At 51.9% G+C, this 19,175-nt stretch overlaps 1 protein-coding gene across 3 annotated transcripts in view; it reads right to left on the bottom strand.

Annotated features, from left to right (window-relative positions):
- Positions 1-2,081: 2,081 nt before the first annotated feature.
- The window catches only part of ZCCHC14 (zinc finger CCHC-type containing 14), a 55,946-nt gene continuing 38,852 nt past the window's right edge, over positions 2,082-19,175 (bottom strand). The window contains exons 4-14 of one of the 3 annotated variants that reach the window (XR_014140755.1): positions 17,599-17,670; positions 14,698-14,807; positions 13,843-13,937; positions 13,706-13,760; positions 12,537-12,816; positions 10,498-10,589; positions 9,704-9,831; positions 8,682-8,822; positions 7,126-8,598; positions 5,707-6,153; positions 2,082-5,612 (exon numbers count right to left, since the gene is read on the bottom strand). Coding sequence is in view for 2 of the 3 variants with exons in the window: in XM_081806254.1 (XP_081662380.1) it covers positions 6,098-6,153; positions 7,126-8,598; positions 8,682-8,822; positions 9,704-9,831; positions 10,498-10,589; positions 12,537-12,816; positions 13,706-13,760; positions 13,843-13,937; positions 14,698-14,807; positions 17,599-17,670 (2,502 nt within the window). In the remaining variant the exon portion in view is untranslated. Of the gene's footprint in view, positions 6,154-7,125; positions 8,599-8,681; positions 8,823-9,703; positions 9,832-10,497; positions 10,590-12,536; positions 12,817-13,705; positions 13,761-13,842; positions 13,938-14,697; positions 14,808-17,598; positions 17,671-19,175 lie in introns of all 3 variants that reach the window. The other 2 variants (XM_081806254.1, XM_081806255.1) reach the window with 2 other exon arrangements.

The raw sequence follows: 19,175 nt of genomic DNA, 5'->3' as shown, positions 1-19,175 counted from the left end.
GAACGTGTGACATTTCTCCTGGTTTGTATGTTCTCTAAGAAGTCAAACTGCTGTCCGCTTTGGTAAAGAAACAAGCTGTTCTATCCGTTTCATTCCTTAACTACAGTGCTAGAAACTACAGGACACGGGAAGTAAAGCATTAAAATTCAGATGCACTCCCTCTGCCTTTTGGCCTAAAGCTGTAGATGATCCATGTTTTATGTTAAGTGTGTGACTCTTATTAAAAAGTTACATTTTTAAGAGTATTTCAGTTGTCATTGTAGGTCAGCCAACCATCAAAGTTCCTCCACTCCCGAGTGCATGTCAGTTGTGAAGAAAACAGTAGCAAAAGGAGACCTAGTGCTCTTCACAGATACTCATGTCAGAAGTTAAACATTTTCCGAGTTCAACTAGAATAACCAACGCTTCCTGCTACCTGCATGGGGTTCACTATTTACTGTTTTTGTGGGAGTAGCACAGAAGGATCACAGACCCCTTCGGACTGTACTGCAGCAGGTCACGATTTCCCTTTGTGTATTTAGATGTGTGTGGTGTACCTGTACCTGTTAGTGGAAGTTACTTATTAACGGAGGGGGGGATGCCGTAGTACTGCATACGGGCGCTTGACCCCTGACCTTCCGACTACTCTTCCCGCTGCATGCATCTGTCCACATGGCTAACTTTTAATGTGTGTTTATACATAATGTAAATTCTTAATTGGCCTGTCTTGTTTAGATTGTATACATCATTATATCTGACATTCTTGTAACTACTGTGTGATCAGTAAGATTCCTAGAAGAAATTCTGCTTTTTAAAAAAAGTACCATGCGGAGAGGGGTGACTTCTAATCCCACATTAGTGGGTGGTCACTAGGATCTCTAAACCAAGTACATTTTTAATGAACTAAGGTGAATAAAGGCACAACTAAAAACTCATGAAGCTCAGTTTAATGGATCAGTATTTGATACTTGGCAATGCTGTATACTGTCTACCATCCCAAGACCAGGTGGTGGTGGCGGCAGTGGGGGAGGGGGGACAGAGGGGCACCCATCTCTGAAGGTCTCTGCCTCGTCCCAGGCACCTTCCTTACCTTGGGCAAGGTTCTGCCAGCTGGTCTTGTCTTTGCACAAGAAAATTCTCCTGGGAACTAAAAGGCATAGCACAAAGAGGATGGATGGATGTGAGGCCTGGGTGTTTGTGGGAATAAACACTTGAAAACCTGCCACTATGAATGAAAGAGTAAAACACAGCAGGTGCCGAGAGTATGTGCTGAGTGGTCGAGGAGGCATTACGTGTTTGTGGTACCTCATGCCGCATCGGGGAAAGATACAGCACAAACATCGGCCAAGTAGCGGCCAGCATTACTCGTTTGAGAAACTGCACCCGTTCCAAATTGGAGCAGGCACTTAAAATGTTTTTGTGGAAGAATCCAGGGAGCGAGATGAGGAAATGTTCAGCTTCCCCGAGTTTGTTGCTCTGGTATTCATGTCCCCCACCTTCAGAAGCCTGGCCTGACCAAACAGCAAGTCAGAGGGGCTGCTGTGGGCCCCAAGTATGGACCAGTTGTGTGTCTCCTGACAGGAGCCCTGATGGCTGGAACTGTGTGTACAGGAACGTTTTCCTCTGGGTAGCCACAGGCCTGACAAGACCAAGAGGGCCTGGGGACCTCTGTTGGGAAAAAGGCGCCAGGTTTCTCCTTCCGTGTCTGGCGCCGCTCATGAGAACACCACAGTCCTGGGCCAGCTTGTGCTCTTTAGACCACCACCATTCCAAATCCAGAAATGCCAGGGCACGTTCATACCATGTCATACCTACGTGTTTAGAGAGACGTTCCAAAGAAACGTGACATCAATTCATGCCAATCTTATTTTTCTTAGGGAACCTAGAGCTGGAACATACCAAACCAAGAGTTAATGTTTCTGGTCATAGCAAGGACATTTTTTTAAAACCCGGGAAACTGGATAGAAAATGGATTTAAAAGCATGTTATCTCTTTTGTCAAGTGGAGAGGGCAGAAAGGGTTGACTCCCTAGTTTGCAGATCAAGAATTGCAATTTATTTGAAAAGATGTGTGCTTTCATATTCTACGAGACAAAGACCTAATAAAATGAAACAGCTTTTTTTAATTTTTATTTTCAGTACATTAAATTTACTCATAAAAACATTCTAAAAATGTACAATTTTTCCTTTTTAACAAAGTATAATAAAACATAAAAACTTCAAAAACAATACTTAACATTTACAATTCAAAATCAAATTAGCAGAATATTAAATATTTACAAAACTATATCTTTTAAAAATATTTATAAAGTTACATGCAATTTTGTAGAATTGACATAAAAGAATGGCTCAAAAATGGGAGAATTTTCCTTCATTCCTAAAAAGAAAATCTGTCCAATATAAGCTGTGAAGATTCTCGGATACACGAGGTCTCTGGTTTCAGTACCAAAGCCTTCACTGTGCATGTAAGAACTTAATGCATGTGAGGGGCTTGTTACAATCCCCGGGACTGACTGACGAGCCACACTGAGCTCCCCTCCCCCCAGAACAGTGTAGTCAAGTTGACCTTTGGCCTCAACCAGCAAGTATGTGGTTTTGCGAGTGCTGATTAAAAGATTTTTTCATTCAGAACCTCAGGACTTTGCAAACTGAACCTCTTCAGAGCCCACGGCTTTCAACGTCACCTGCACTTTGGAAAGGACGTCCGCCCGCTCAGGTTCCACAGGCCCATCCTCCGGGAAGGACACGGTTTCCCTTACCATCCTTAAGACTCAATATATACGCCACCAGTAACCAGGATGTAAGACGAGCAAGGCATCAAATAACCCATCACAGAAGCAGGAAGAGCACAAAATGACAGGGAGTGAGGAGGGTGCAACCTGACTGCGCTGGGCCAGCGCTCTCCCGCGACACTGGAGCGAGCCCAGAGCGGCCGGGCAGACGCAGACGGATCCGATCGGCGGGCGCTCCGCCTGGGACGCGCTGCGGCTGCGGTGTGACGCGGGGCAGAGTCGGGGCCCCTGCTCCGCACCTCCACACGGGGCAGTGCAAACTAGCTACGGTGACTTCTAAGGACGGAGCTAGAACACGGACCCTACCAACTACTATATTCACAAGCCGACTCCCATAATCTGGAGATCATAGATGCTGCTGGTTGGCTTTTTTTTTTTTAAATACCCAATCACACATACCTGCTTTGAAGAAAATAATTCTGTTGTTATTTTAAGTGCTAGCTCCCATTTCCTCAGTGCTCATTAGCAGTTACGAGTTTTAACATTTAAACACTTTTCCAATTTTCAGTATTACCAAGAAAAGAAGGTAGAAAATTGTTTGCTAAAAAAAAAAAAAAAAAAGGATTAAATAGTTGTTTTATCCCAACACTGTATTGTACTTCAATCTGTACATTCCACTTCCCCCATTCTTGGGAGACAAAAAATGGGGACAGAAACTTGGACAGACGACAGACTACACAGCAGAGTGGCTGTGCCACACCTACCTGGTTGCTACAGCATTTGCACACTGAGCCCATGGTTTCAGGAAAACGACTACAGAGTTGAAAGGGTCAGTCAGATCTGTGTTTCTATGAAGATGAGGCCATCTGAGGAAGTGCAGAATGCTCTTGAGGCTTACTGACTTTGGTTGCTTTTGGAGAGAAATTCATCAGAGATTACACTGCCAGCAAACACTCCCCAAGTCCAAGTATTCACTTGGGAAGAGTCTCACAGACCGGCAGCTGGATGCTCTGTGTCCCGTGTGCCTCACGTTTCCGTTTTACGATTCTCCCCTTGGAATGGCCTCACTGGAGACGTCACACCGCACACGCACTCTCAGAGACAAGTGGGAATTTTTCTAAGACCTTTGATGACTGGAACACAGCCACACAACGTCTGGACTTATCTACCTCAATCTGAATGTCCTACTTCGAATCGAAGCTCCTATTTTAATTTTCTGTTGTATGGAACACACTAACCTCTAATATTTATCAAAATAGTCATAAGGGTAACAACAGACGCTTTCATTCCCCAATACTGACCACTAAAACAAAAACCCTAAATATGATTTTTTTTCTTTTGTTATGAGACAGTTTTCAACAATTTCACTGTGTTGAAATAGGATTTATTTAAAATATTTCTTTGTTTAAAAAACCAAAAAATTTAAAAGTTTGGCTTTCAGCACATGTCCAGGCCACCATAACGGCCTTCAGAAATATTAAAATCGTAAACATCAGTGGACACTCCCAAGTCTTCCTTTAACATCATATGACAAGTTCCAGGCTCGTACTCTTTAAGGCAAAGTTGTGTCAGTTCTCATTATTTTGACATTTTGTAGTGTTTATAATTAAGAGATCAATGTAACATTCCCCCAAAAAGTTGTTGTAAGCATCACCATCACTTCAAAACCGTATGTAATACCGTGTACCAGGACGAGAGAGAAGCATACAGAGGTCTGTCGATTCTGCATTGCATAGAAATGAAACTCTACTAAAATAAAACTCTAAAAAAACGCTACTAAAAGCCTGTGATAAAAAAAAAAAAGGTAACTCTGCCTTAGTTTCCGCCAGGAAACTGATCATAAAATTTGAAGCCTCACATCACAGTGCCTCAAATTCTAGGGTATTCTTTTTGATTTATACCAATTCGGCATGAGGCTGATTGTCCCATTTTAAGAAAGGTCTGAATATTATGATTTTCTTTTTTTAAATAAATCTTCAACTGCAAAATCCCTGGGCAAGGCCTTACCAATCAATATTTTAATATTGAAGGCTTTAGTGTTAAAATAATAATATCTGAGCAGAAAATTCCCTTTTGGCTTTAAAGGTTTAAGTCCCTAAATTTCAGACCAAGCAGCTTTCATTGTAATGGGGTGAAACAGAGCTGTATGGTGAGGACTTACTTTCCACTTTGGATAAAACTAGATTTCTGCAGATCTTGTAGCTCTGTCCTGTTGGTGTGGGCTCTTCCAGAGTCTTACCACTTTCTACTGGAGTTTTCAGGTAATTTCGAGCAGAACTAACCACTAAATACACAGCCTAATACAAAAGAAGCTGACAGGAGAACGCTTCAAATCTTTTGCTCATAAATTATAGGACTGTATTACTGTTGAAACGTCTGTCTCGAGTGTGAATCCGTTAGCAGTAAGCCTTGGGGTCCTTGGGAGATCCGTGAGAGAGACAAGAACTTGCCAACTTTGCTAAGGATGTGTAGCATCCGTCAGAGCCAGTCACGAAGGCCATGCGGTCACCATGTCTTGGCGAGAGCTCTGTCGCGGTGGAAGATGACAGGACTTCAAGCTACTGAAGGGCCGGGAAGGAAGGGATTCTCAAAGCTTTGACAACTAGGGATTCTCTGGGACTTGGACCCTTAGATATTAAGTTGTTGCGAGTAACTATTTCTATTTAATAACGTAGTTTAAATTTATTCGCAGAAAAAAAAATTAAAAACTTCAAACTGCTACAAGTGTTTTAAGGAGGGAAGGAAATGCTAAAATCTCTGTTGTGTACCAAGTCACGTAGCCTGCTGGTGCCAGCTCCTTAAAAACGGGTTCTCTGAGTGTCTTGCACTGACTGGTCTCAGGGAGTCTGTCTCCCCGAGCGGCAGAGATTGACATCAGTTTACATTCTTCTGGAGTGCAATCCTTAAAAAGCCCAGAGAGATTAGTGTCTAACCACTTGAGGAACAAAACAAAACAAAAAACAAAACAAAACAACAAAGGCGACATTTTCCCTCACCCAGGGGTATCAAGAGTCCGACTGGTGGAACTCCACGCGGAGAACTCCAACCTGCAGTTCTCGATTCCGATCTTGCGTAGCTGCCCGGGAATTACGTGTGAGCCTGGAAGGGCCGATGACGGCAATGCTCCTCGGGAGACGGAGGTCTCTGCATCGCAACCACGGTGGAGGCGCCGACCAGGCGAGTCCTGACGTCAAGCTCCAATCTAGGATTTTGGCAATAAAACTGAGTTTGATGCACTCCTACGCTAGGTTTTCTATCCAGTCTAGTAAAGTAAAGCACCTTTGGATTAAAAATATTAAGCTCAACAGCAACTAGACTTCTCAGTTTTGTATTTAATTTTCCTTATGTCTCCATGGCTTAATAGTGTTCTGCTGCCAGAGAAAAATATCAGTCTGTGGAGTCCAGACTTTCTGCTGGAGGGGCATATTTCAACCTAAAAGTACCTAGAGAGAGGGGGGGGAAAAAGAGATCAAATTTGAATCACTGTGCAATTACTCCCAACAACTGAGCTGTCCAAAGTTCTTTCCAGAGTCACTGGTCAAGAGGCGGGTGCTGGAAATCTGAACTGCCTGTTGTACCCACTCCCAGCTCCTCGCTTCCACCCGCAGAACTAGACATGACAAGTGGGTCAACGCCAAGGGGTGACCCGGCCGGTCAGCAGTCCGGTTCTCTATTCTTCGGGAGCTCGGCCGGGCTGGGGGCCGGGGATGCCTGACCCTCACCCCGGGCCTGGGCCCGCTGCTTCAGGACATAGCCTCGGCGCGAGGACGGCCCACAGCCACCCCCACCTGCCACCAGAGTCGTCTCTAACGCTCTCTGGGTGACCAAGATGCACAGGCGGGTGTAGGAACCCCAGGCCTGGGGCAACCATCAAGCGCCTACACAGAGACCAGGGGGCTGTTCCAGGCCGCGCGGCTCCCAGAGCTAGGAGGGACGCTCCTCCTGCCTAGTTGCATCTCCCTTCCAAGGCCACCCGCAAGAACAAACCTGCGTCACCGCCACAGCAGACGCACACTTGAACTGGACTAGAGACAAAAGAGAGCAAGTGCAAGTAAGGGGGTGGCGCGTGGCGGCACGGCGAGGTGACCCGGCGCACCCCGCGCCACCTGCCCGGCCACCGTGCGGGCGGAGACCGGGCGCAGGCCGGCCGGCGGCAGGTTTCAGCCCCACAGAGCCCTCGGCCCGGCCGCCGGCGCCCTCCGCGAGGAGCAGGCTGCAGTCCCCGCGCAGCTTCGAGACCAAGTGACCCTCTCGGGGGCCTTCACGCCCACCCAGAACTACACGCTCTTCCCAACGGCACTCAGAACGCTCGTTTTTGCTTTAGGAAGCAGCGGTTCGCTACGGTTTCCCCACCGAGGGGAGCTCCGCGCGCCCGTCTCCTGGGCGCGGCCCGCTCTGCGGCCGCCCCCCTTTACCTGGCCGATTGAAGTCCATGGACGGCTGCTTGCAGTCCTGAGCGCGGTGCCCGGTGGCCCCGCAGTTGTAACACGACAGATTGCCGCTCTTCTTGTGGCCGGAGCCGCTGCTGCTGCCCACCAGCCCCGGGGCCTGGTACACGCCCGCCGCGCCCGCCATGAAGCTCTGCATGGGCGGCACGGCGAAGGCCGACTGGCCGCCCAGCACGGGCTCGGGGGCCACGCCGCCGCCGTAGGGCGGGTGCACCACGGGGAAGGCGCCGCCGCCGTACTGCTGGGCGCCCACGTAGCCGCTGCCGCACACGGGGCTGAAGGGCAGGAAGGGGAAGGGGAAGACGGACGGCCCCGAGAACGGGTGCTGGAAGTAGTTGGCGTAGCTGACGGTCAGGCCGCTGGAGCCGCAGCTGCCGCTGCAGCCGCACGACGTGCACACGACGCAGCCGGGCGGCGGGGCGGGCGCGGGCTGCTGGGGCGCCGCCTGCTGCTGATGGTGGTGGTGGTGGTGGTGGCTCTGGGCGGGCGCGGGGAGGCTCCCCGGGGAGCCGCCGCCGCCGCCGCCCCCGCCGCCCCCGCCGCCGTAGAAGCCGCTGTCGGGGGCCGAGGGGAGCGCGGGGCTGGAGCTGGGGGCGGGGCAGCTGGGCGCAGAGGCCATGCTGGCGAAGGACGTGGGCGGGTGGCTGCCGGAGGCGGCGGTGCTGCTGCTGGCGCAGAAGCTGCCCTGCAGGGGCCCCACGGGCACACTGCCCATCGCAGAGAAGGCAGCTTTGGTGTTGGTGTACAGGGCAGTCCGGGGGTTTATTATTGCAGGGGGCACGCTTATTTGCACGTTATTCGAACAGGGAGTTTGCCCAGAAATGGCCGAATCCGCGGGCACAGACGAAGACACCAGAAGTTTGATGGGTGGCCGGGCCACGTGGAAGACGGCGCTCGACGTCCCCGCGGCAGCCGAGCTCGCCTCCCCCGCCAGGGCCGGCTGCGGCGCCGGCTTCATCACCCTGTCCAGCGCAGCCGTGTGCACGACTTTGGCGCGGGGACCGAAGGAGACGGTGGGTGACACGGAGCTGCTCTCGGCCAGGGCAGAGAGCACCTGCAGGGGCTGCTGGGGGGTGGGCGTGGGCGCTGCGTCGATCACGGTGTGGCCGAAGTTCTTGTCCACTTTGATGCCGCCTCTTGGTCCCGAGAGCTTACTCCTTTCTTCTAGAGACAGCAGCGAGTGCACGGAAGGCGGGAGGAGCTTCATGTCCGCGCCCCCCCTTTCGGACTTGTGCACGGAATTCAGCATCCGGATGGGTGCCAGGTGCGAGGCCGCGGCCATCATCTGGGGGGGGAGGGGGTGGTGGCCCGCCGGACTGGAGCCTGCCTCGTTCTGCACCGGGAGAACCTGGGCCGTGGGTCTGGCGGAACTTGAAGCGAAATGGTTCAGTAGCATGATGGGCTTCTCCTTCTCCGAGCCCTCCAAGTGCATCTCCACACCTAGAGATGGAAACACAGCAGTCAGCACGGCGCCCCGGGCCAGGGCAGGGGCAGCAGGGCGCTCCCAGGACGGGCGTCCTTACGTCTGTCGTTCTCCTCGGCGCTGTCCGAGCTCTCTTCCCGGGCCTGCACCCCCATCGGGCTGGGTGAGGAGCTGGAGCATTCCGAGGAGCTGCCCTCCCGGGCCGTCTGGTGAGGGGGCTGCTCCACTTCTACCCGCAGCGCTGCAGAAAAGGGGCGCCGACAGGGGTCGTGCCGGCCAGTGTCTACCGCGCCCTCCCCACCCGCCTCGGCGCACACCCATCCCGCTGACCCGGGCACCAGCCCCGGGGAGGCGGGTGCTGTCACTCCTGCTTCAGACAGGACCCGGGGACTCGGAGAAAACAAGCTGCCCGAGGCTCCACTCACACCTCGGAAAAGAAGCAACAAGGGGCGCCCAGCCACCACGGTGCTACCAAAGTCATCTCCCAACACTGAGGGACACCCCATTTTACGAGGCCAAGGGATGGAAGACCCTTTTAGTCAAATAACCACTCAAAAGATAGACTGGCATGTTTTTCTCCCTGGCGTCCTGTCACTGTTGCTACTTCCACAGTGTAAAGAAAACCACGGGCCATCCGTCCCCGGCATCCGGCGCCCCGACTGCAGAGGCGAAGGCAGGGAGAGGAGGAGGGCGGCTAAGAGCCCAGGGCCCGTGGCTCCCAGGCGCTGCACGACAGGGAGGCTGCGCTCTCGCACTCTGGGGAGTTTCAAGATGGACCTTTGAAGCAAGGGCCTACAAGGACCTGTCTGCACCCTCCTGGGGAAGAAGCGTATCTTCATCTGTTTGGGGTACCTCTTTCTCTTTCCCTCTGGCCGTGCAGCTGCCGGATCTAATTCTTTTGCCCGAACAACTTCAGGTGAGTCACCGGTCTCTAGGTTCTAAACCAAATGTCCCTTCTGTTTTCTAATGGTGGAAATGATGAAAGCTAAAATAATGAGCAGTAACTGCAAATTCTAAAAATAGGCAAATGCCAAAAGGCTGTGTGTGGTCTGGAGTCTAATAACTATCCTCCAAAGGAGGAGCCCGCAATGCCCCCCTCAAGGCCACCCCGCCCTCACCCACCTGCAGCGTGGGGGCCTCGCACGGTCTGCACGGGCCCGACGTGGCTGGTGGGGGGGACGCGGGCCACTCCGCTGCTGGTGACTGGGGGTGGGGCTGTGGGGTTCAGGCACCGTTTCTCTGACTTCTCCCTGTGCCACAAGAGAGCACGTGAACGAGTGAGCGTTCAGGTCTTCTGCTAGAGAACGGTTTACTGTTGCCCAAGCTCTGCTCTCCTGCACAGATTCCATACAAAGGGGACCGCCCCCAGATACCCTCAGACGTGGAAAGCAATGCATTCTGACTTGTCGGATTCGCTGCACAGGGCCCTTCCTAGCACACCCAAACCACATCGTAGAACTGTGAAAGCATTAATGAAGCTTTGATAAGCAATCAAAGTAATCCAATCAAGGGCATTTAGCTAAGTGCTCGCTAGCACCTGTTCAGTGCAGAGGCACTCTAAGAGTGGACCCCCTGGCTGAACACAGGCCCATGAGACGACCCATCTCAGAATACCCCTAGGCCCCAGGTGACCACTGGGATACTTGCAACCAGCACAGTGACCAAAAAGAGGGAAGATTCCACACGTCCTCACCTTCCCTCTTTAAATAAAGCCCGCACACGGTGCCTCCTGGCTGAAAGCCTCTCCTCAATGAACTCTCCTTTGTTCCGCTTCAGGTGAACTCTTTCACCTCCCAGGCCACCCAATAGTCACCCCACATTTGGGGGCCCCCATCCAATCGAGATACCCCATTTAGATACCACATTCAGTACATCAGGAATGAAAAGAAACAGACGTTTCGCAGTTTCACACTTACTTCTCCAGCTCCAGCTGAGTCTTGAGTTTTTTCTTTGCTCCCATTGTGAGGGATTCAAATTTATTTAGATCTTCCTCAGTAAGGCTCAGAAACTTGCACAGAAGAAACACATCATAAAGTTATTGAGAATCAATTAGGACTCTGAAAACAAAGAACTTGGAGTATAATTTAATAAACATACTCTACCAGTAGCGTACACAAACAGATCAAACCTAATGGATAATAAAAGCCTTGGGAACAGGGGCGCCTGGGTGGCTCAGTCGTTAAGCGTCTGCCTTCGGCTCAGGTCATGATCCCAGGGTCCTGGGATCGAGCCCCTCATCGGGCTCCCTGCTCAGAGAGGAGCCTGTTTCTCCCTCTCCCATCCCCCCTGCTTGCTTGTGTTGGCTCTCTCTCTCGCTTACTCCGTCAAATACATAAATAAAATCTTAAAAAAAAAAAAAAAAAAAAAGCAGCCTTGGGAACACCAAAACAGTCCATTGCTAAATGATGTGGTGTCCCTCGTTCAAAACATGAAATGCTCACTTTCCATATGAGGCTCAGCGGCCACGCCCACTGGGCCTTCCGCACACGGCCTGGAGAAGACGGGGCACCTGGAAGGTCCGCACTATGCAGGCAGGTGACTAAAGAACATGTCCTGCAGTTTCCACTTCTACAGAGACTGGGTCTGTGGAAATGTCCCCCTCCTGTCCAGGGACCTACCCCCTGGGGTAAATGCAAGCTGTTTATCCTCCTCCAGAAAGGAGAACTCTTAACAGCTCTTCTGTCTCACAGTCACTGTCATTTTAGGGGCAAAGCAACTTTGTTGGAAAGCAAGTGACCCAGAAAAGCAGATACCACCTGCACCAAATGGCTAACTAACCCGGGGGTCTCATACCAAGCAGACACAACACTGGTTCGCATTACACTTCATAATGCGATGGTGATTTTATGGCTAAAATTCAACTCCTACATTACATTCAAACTTTTTTAAACTGATCATGAGACAAAGTTGGCAGTATCTACTGTTTTTTAGGATTTATGAATCCTAAGCCAAGAGTATTACAAATATACTTAGAAGCGGTTTATTATGTACTAAAAGCTTGATTTCTAGATTCAATTGCAGATTTTTGGACAAATAAGATGTTTATATAGATAAAAGCACCAAGTGATTGTATCCAGCAAGGGACATCAGAGCTCAAACGCCGCCATGGGTCACACTTAGTTTTCTCAGTGACACCAAGACTTCAGAAATTCCAGAATTTTCTTTAACAACAAAAAAATGCTCATCAAAACTCTCTGTTGTAAAAAATAATTTCCAGGGAGCCTGGGTGGCTCTGTCGGTTAAGTGTCTGACTGCTGATTTCAGCTCAGGTGGTGATCTCAAAGTTGTGAGATCAGCCTTGGGGCAGGCTCTGCGCTCAGCAGGGGGTTTGAGATTCTCTCTCTCCCTCTGCCCCTCCTGCCACCCTCCTCTATCTCTTAAAAAAAAAAACAAAAAACGAAACAAAAAACCAAAACTTTGTAGGGCTGCTTGAAAGACATAAAATTCATCTATTACTTTCAGCTGTATGACCGTCAATCAAGCCAGATCGTCAGCGGGCTGCTCCCTCGCATGCAAGTATTTGGGCGCCTTGTAAAACAGGCCCTTCCGGCACTAAGTTCCTGCACGCGCACAGCCCAGGCCGAAGGGCATCTAACAAAGGGCGCGTGCGCACCAGAATTCACCATTTCTTCTGAAATGGCTGCTGGGGATACAATGTCCTTCATATCATGTAGAGTATCTAACACATGAAGACCCCAGACTATCTTAAAAAAAAAAAAAAAGCTGTTTGTTTACAACCAATCCCATTCGAATTTTTGCTTTGGCGGCAGGAAGCCTTCCCATCCACATGCACCGCCGCTCCCCGGTGGGTGTGCAGGACCCTGGGCACACATACAGGCATCGACTAGCAGGCCACGGGATTCCCACATCGTGGACGGTCCAGACACCCACCTCAAGCCCGCTAGGAACGAGGTCAGAGGAAGACCGTGTGTGGCCTGCCCAGTCATCCACATACCTTCTCCATGGTGAGCTGTTTGAAGACAGGGTAGTACTTGTGCAAGCGCAGCTTCCTCAGCCAGTCTAGGATCCCGTTCTGCTCCTGGGTCTGAGGGGCCTGCAGACTGGAGGGCATCAGGATGGCGGGCGAGCTGTCCATCTGGGCCCGGTAGGCCAACGCCGAGCCTGCACCCCCCGCGTGGGAGCAGTGGGGCAAGGCGGCCGAGCTGGCCGAGTGCGGCATGTGGTGCTGGGCACTGCTCTGAGAGGAGGGGATGCCGGCCACGCCACACACAGGCCTGTGGGGACAGCAGACAGGTGGTCTTCCCGGGACCATGGCCTCCTTCCCGGACACACAGGTGGACAGTGGGCAGAAGCCGGCTGCCGCGTGCTGGGCTGCATCCGAGGCCACGCCCACTGCCAGCATCAGAGCCCTTTCCTGCCACTGCCCCCCACCGCCCCCCGGAGGCCTCTGTGGGTGTGCACGTGTCCATGGATGCGCACCCGTGCGTACGTGGCTGAGCTGCCCAGGCTCTGCTGTTCGATCATAGCATGATACTGAAAATCATACATTACAACTGACTCCTCGATCTTTAACGTCTGAATGAACTCTGTGAAAGGGAGTCCTAGCAGCAGGCTGGAAGAACACTCCACATTCTGCTTTCCGCCCTTGACCCTTCCGGCCCAGACTGCAAACCCGCACGTTCACGGTGCACTCCGTATGTAGCAGGCAAGGGGTAAAGGGGAGAGTCAGCACTGTGGAAGCCCGGACCACCTGACTGCATCTTCCCACAAGCGTGCGTGCGTGTGTGTTGCTGTCTGTGACGCTGGCCCACCTGTCTGTCACCCACTCACCAACAGGCCTCCTGCTGATGGAGGACCCTGGGCACAGTCGCTCCCTGGGAGCTTATAGAAATGAAGCTTCTCGGAAATTCTGCTGTGCTAGGGTGCGCAGGGCCCGGAAATCGGCATTTGCAATAAGAGTCCTTGCGAATTCCAACTCCAGTGGCCCAGAGAACCACTTCTTTTTTTACATGGAGAGATCGTAAACTGGAGTATCTCTATCCAACTCCCCTCACACTATTATTCAAGACTAAGACCAAAAATGACTTCACTCTACAAACATTTATACACAGGCAGAAGTAACCTCTATGCGGATGTGAAACGTGCTGGTTCCAGATGCCTCACCTTCCAGACACGCCCATCATGGTACCCACTTTAGAGAGGGAAGGGGTGCCAGGACCTGCAAGGTAAGATAAATGTCAGAAAGGTTACAGACTATAAAGATGTTTTTATCTTTACGTAATCACATTTCACAAACTCACTTGGACTTTGAAGCTGTTGCGTGGGAGATGAAGTGCTGAAAAATTTCTTAACGTGGTCATTTTTTAATACATGAGAAGGTAATGAAGCCAAATACCTAAAAATTAAACAAAGAGATTTTATCAGCATTAAAATGGTTATTACCAAAAACTAAATCAGAGTGAAATTTTGATTTTCAGTTAAGAGAAATACCCATGAGAGAAAAAAGTAAACAGAAACACCACAACCCATATTCTCCCTGTTTCGATTCCATTCTTGTCTGATTCCTATCGTTTCCCGGGGCCCCTTCCGCACGCCCACCGCATCACACCGTGGTGGGGGCATCGGGCTAGCACGAGAGCACAGTCGGGCCCCCTGCAGTCTCCTGCAGCGTGTGGCGACTGGGCTACACCCGACTCATCGGTGCCAGGATGCCGGGCCCGGACCCAGGAAGCAGGCCTGCCCCCTCTGCCCGCTGACCCATGCAGGGTGTGCTCAACGGCCAGGAGACATGGCTTACGGGACTTTACCGGGCCCTGGTTTTGTCCTGCAACAGTCTCAACTTTCCACTACGGGACAGAAACAGTAATTGGATTTCATTTCCTCAGACCGTCAACATCACATGAAGTGGTGGCATGTACTGTGAAACTCCTTTATTCATATCCTCAAAATCATGCCTCTGTTACTAACTCTACCAAATTCTCCACAACTGATGAAAATCCCCAGGGACGCCCCAGAGACCCAGACCGCTGGGATGACCAGGCAGCTCAGGTGTGCACCCACCCCGCTCTGGCCACGCCACACATCGCCACACGGGCGGGCCCCACAGGGCACTGCTGGGGCTGCGTCCCTGGCCTGCAGGTGCGGGGCAGCCTTACCTCAGGTCCGCTTCCAGATCCATGTGGTTTCGCTCTACGTAAAAGGAATCTGGGCCAGCTAAGCAAGGAATGAACTTCTCCAGATTTTCTTCAGGGTACAGCTGGGGTAACTGAAAGAGATGGAAAAGCACTGGACGTCTGTCAAAATTCACTTGACATGGGCCTCTTCCAGTCGAGAGACGGGCAGCCACTAGATGCTGACCCTGTGTGGGACACTACAACCCACCTGCTCTCAGCTCTCTGGGGCTCTAATTCCACTCAGGATGTGGAAAGCCACAAAAAAACATCACTCCCACCACGACATCAGTAAAAACCTCCATAACCAACACGATCGTACCTAGCCGTGAGCCCATCGGGAACTCAGCTGCAAGGTCACCACGTGAACTGAATTTCGAGAGGGACCTACCCCTCCAAGGAGAGACAAGACACGGGACCCGTCTCCGCTGTGGCAGAACGCGAGGAAGAGGTAGCCGCCAAGCCAGCAGGCAGAAGAGTCAGAAGATGGACACTTCCCGTGGGCTGAGTGTGGGCCAGACATCGGTCAGCCAAGAGCCCCAGACACAAGGGGAGTGTGCCCTCCTTCCCAAGCTCGCTTCCACAGGAGACTGGAGAGAGCCTCCAAGGCAGCGGAGGTGGGGGCTGGCTGCGCCTGGGGGCCCGGCAGGAACCCTCTGCCTGCCCTGCGGCCTTCTCTAAATCCAAAGAGAAAGCCCTTAAGCCCCTGGGGGAGGGACAAGACTGCTCCTGCTCCCAGAGCCCAGGCAGACCCTACGTTTCTGGGGATGAGGCAGGAGCACTACTGTCCTGCCTCCGCGGGAGGGGAGGGAGTCCTCCTGGCACCCGGCGCTGGGCAAAGATGCCCTGGCTTCTGGGGGAAGGTGCAAGCACAGCCCGCTGGCCCTGAGGAAGGGGCAAACACCCTCTTGGGCTGAAGATGCTGCAGCAGTACAAAGAGGAGGTCAACTGCCGCTGGGGAAGAAAGGGACAGGTATGGCGAGAAAGCCCCAGGGCCACGTGCCTGGGACTGAGGCTGGACCAGGAGCATGGAGAACACCTCACGCCCACCACCAGTCTGTCACCAGGCAACAAGTAACCGCAGTCTCCGCCGGGCGGGGGTGGGAGTGGGGTGGGGTGTGTGTCAACAGATCAGGGAGAGCCCCTCCGGGCCACGGACACATAGGACTGCTGAGGGCCAAGGGTGAAGCCAGACCACTGAGAGAAACTTCTGACACTTCTCCCCAGGCTCAAGGTGACAACCACCCTCCACTGGAAGAACCTGAAGCCCGTGGGGCTACTGGAGGTAACTAGCAGCAACAAAACCCAAACCCAGCTCAACTCCTGATCGGACCAAATCGAGGACCCCACTGAGGGCCTGAGAGAAACGGCAGCATGCCCATTTCAGGGCAGATACGCTGTTTCCCTCAGTCTCTACGTTTTCTAAACATGATGTCTAATATTCAATCAAAAAACTACAAGATACACACACAAAAAAATAAGAGGGAATGAAAACTATTGTGAAGATAAACATCAGAGCCAAACTCAGATATAACTGGATGTTGGAACTATTAGATAGGGATTATAAAACAACTATGATTAACATACTGAAAGATTTAGTGAAAAAATGGACAACGTGCATGACAACAAATAGGAAATCTCAGCAGAGAGATGGAAACTTTATTAAAAGATGTGTCAAACGGAAAAGCTAGGAAAAACAAGAAATGAGAACAATAGAAAACCATGGTCCCAGAGATGAAGAACTCGGCACATAAAACAGGCTCAGCGGCAGCCTGGGCAGAGCTGTGGACTGGACGTCGGGGAGCCTGAGAACAGGGCAAGGGAAATCGTCTGACCGAAACACACAGCGAAAAGAGCAAGAAAAAAAAAAGGGCACCCAAGAGCTGTGGACAATGTCAAAGGTCCAGGTGCACCGAGTTCAAGTCCAAAGGCAGAGAGAGAGGGGGTCAGAAGAAATATCTGAAGAGATAATGGGGAAGAATTCTCCAAAATTAACAAGAGACAACAAACCAGGTATCCAGGAAGGTCAGAGAACACAAAGCAGGTGAACATGAAGCACTGTCAGCACCCAGTGGGGTCAAAGTTTGCGCCAGTGTTAGTGCAGTCCAGAGCAATGGGTGTTCTATAAACGAGAGGCTAGGCACGCAGGAGAGGAAATGTAGCGTCCTCAGCGTCACAGACAAAAACGTGAATTCCGGGGGGGGGGGGGGACACCAGTAATCCCAGAAAGCATGGCTGACAGGCCAAGAGGAGAGGCGTGAGCAGACAACTTCTGAATAGGCTTTTAAAATATGATCCATCCACTGGATTTTCTCCTACAGGATTACATCCTTGATTTTATAGTGAAAACGTTAAGATTCGCTTTGGAGACACTTTTGATATGTCACTCCATGAGACAAAGGGGACTAATTAAGATGCTCTGGCTAGCGACAGCGGTTCACTGCGATGGCCTGGGCCAGTGGACTGCAAACACATTGTAACCATGGAGGTGTGCATGTATGTATGTATGGACACATGTTTATGTGGGCAAAGTGGTATTTATTTAGTAGTGGAACCTTTTGTTTGGATGACATTTGTGGAAGCCATCAGAAAATGAAGAGGAAAACCCAGCATGTCCAACAGATCGAGCTGGGACTGGACTCTCTCTCAGTCTCTCTGCAGAGTAACCGAAGCAAACACCCTTCAGCCGCCTGTGCGGGTCACAGCGTCCTGCCTCTTCTCATTCTCAACAACTGCAAGGAGCGGGGATCGTGGCACCGAGGACCATGTTTTTATGGTCATGCACGAATTACTTGCTCTGCCAGCTGAAGGAAGCAATCCACTGAAATCACTCTGCAGTATTATCGAGAGCCTTTTAATTTTTATAAGAGCCCTTAATCACCTTACCTTTGAAATAAATTCAGTCACTTCAGAGGAAGATTTGGTTACTGATGTTACTGAAGAATCAGACCACAAGACCTTAAAAACAAACAAACAAACAAACCTTAAAAACAGACGCCACGTACGTCCCTCACAACACACCTGTCCAGGGAGTCTTCACGGGCACAGGTGCAGTGAGCATGCTGAGCCCTAAGTGTGGTGCACCTGCTGGATGGGGTAGTTACACATCCCCCGACTCGTGAGAGAAAAGTTCACATAACTCAAGTCCTTTAAGGCTTCGCTTCCTGTTTTGTGCCATTATTCAAATATCACCAAATGACTCAAGCATGGAGTCTGAGGCTTGCTCCACAAACTTGTACGCAGCCACCGACAATCACGACTGCGTGTGTGTGCCCGGGCACACTGTCCTCAAGGGGACCTCCTTGCTGCTGAAAATGAGACAAGGCCCCCGCCCTCGGGAACCTGACAGAACGGGGGCCGGGGCAGTTGGCACCCAGGGAGCGGCCGGGGTGCAGGCTGGGGCGGAAACCTTCCGGAGAGAGCAGCAGGAAGGGCTCTCTCAAGCAGCCCTACAGCGCTGGGCGTGCCCGAGACCCGAGCACACGGCTGCGTTTCCGCGCTGCGTGTGGCGGGCGGGAGGCCTCGTGTCATCACCGCGTCCCAGCCAGTCCCCCTACATGATGGACTGCAGGCGTCCTGGGGGGACGTCTCCTCCCTCCGTCTTCCCGGTGCTTCTCCAGTGTTTCCTGACCACCTTGGGGCGCTGAGGACTGGTGGGGGGCGTGCCGCACTCAGACACGGGAGCCGGGCCGGGAAGCAGGGAATCCACTGCAGCAAGAGGCGAGCAGGGGCGAGGCGGGAGGGCCACCAGAAGGGTGAGACTAGGAAGCAGGAACTTGGCCCTCAGATCCAGAAGAAGCCACCAGAGGGCCTCAAGTCACGAAGTAAAACGACCAAAAAGAAAGCGCTATATTCGCAGTGATGGAGCAGACGGAGCATGGCGGTTTGGAAGACCCCGCTACTCCCGCCACCTGTCCGTGCCTTCTGAGAAACAGCCTAGTGTGGCTGCCGATGGACCCCACGTCCCCTTTCCTCTGCTGAACCCCACACGCGTCCCTTCCGTCCCCACAGCTGCCGCACCACGAAACCACCACCACGGTGGCTGTCTCCTTGAGCTCCCGGGAAACGCAAGCCAGCAGAGGAAAGGGGATCCTCCCCGATCTCTGAGTTCGGGGCGCCTGGGGCTCACTGATGAGGCAGTGCTGGTGCTCCTTGAGTGAACGTGCCTCGCCGCCCAAATGGACCTGCACCAAGCTGCACACCCCAACCTGCTTTTGTTGGAGACAAATCTCACCAACAGCACTGAGCACAAGTTCGGGGCAAGTTGCTCCCCAAGGAAACCCCAGCACCATCTAGGATTAAAGGCAGAAACTTTCTGGTCCTTAGATGTTGGACCCCAAGCACTGCTGACATCTTGTGCTGGTCACGGTGCAGCACGTGGTGGAGGATTTTAGTTTTCCCTGTGACTCTTAAACCCAGATCAAAACCCGACTCTCTTCTCGTGCACATTCACGTAGCACGAA

The sequence above is a fragment of the Leptonychotes weddellii genome, chromosome 16, assembly GCF_054177405.1.
Source record: "Leptonychotes weddellii isolate Sample4059 chromosome 16, ASM5417740v2, whole genome shotgun sequence".
NCBI lineage: Eukaryota > Metazoa > Chordata > Mammalia > Carnivora > Phocidae > Leptonychotes > Leptonychotes weddellii.
The sequence above is the reverse complement of the archived record's forward strand: the minus strand, read 5'-3'. Positions and strand labels throughout refer to the sequence as shown.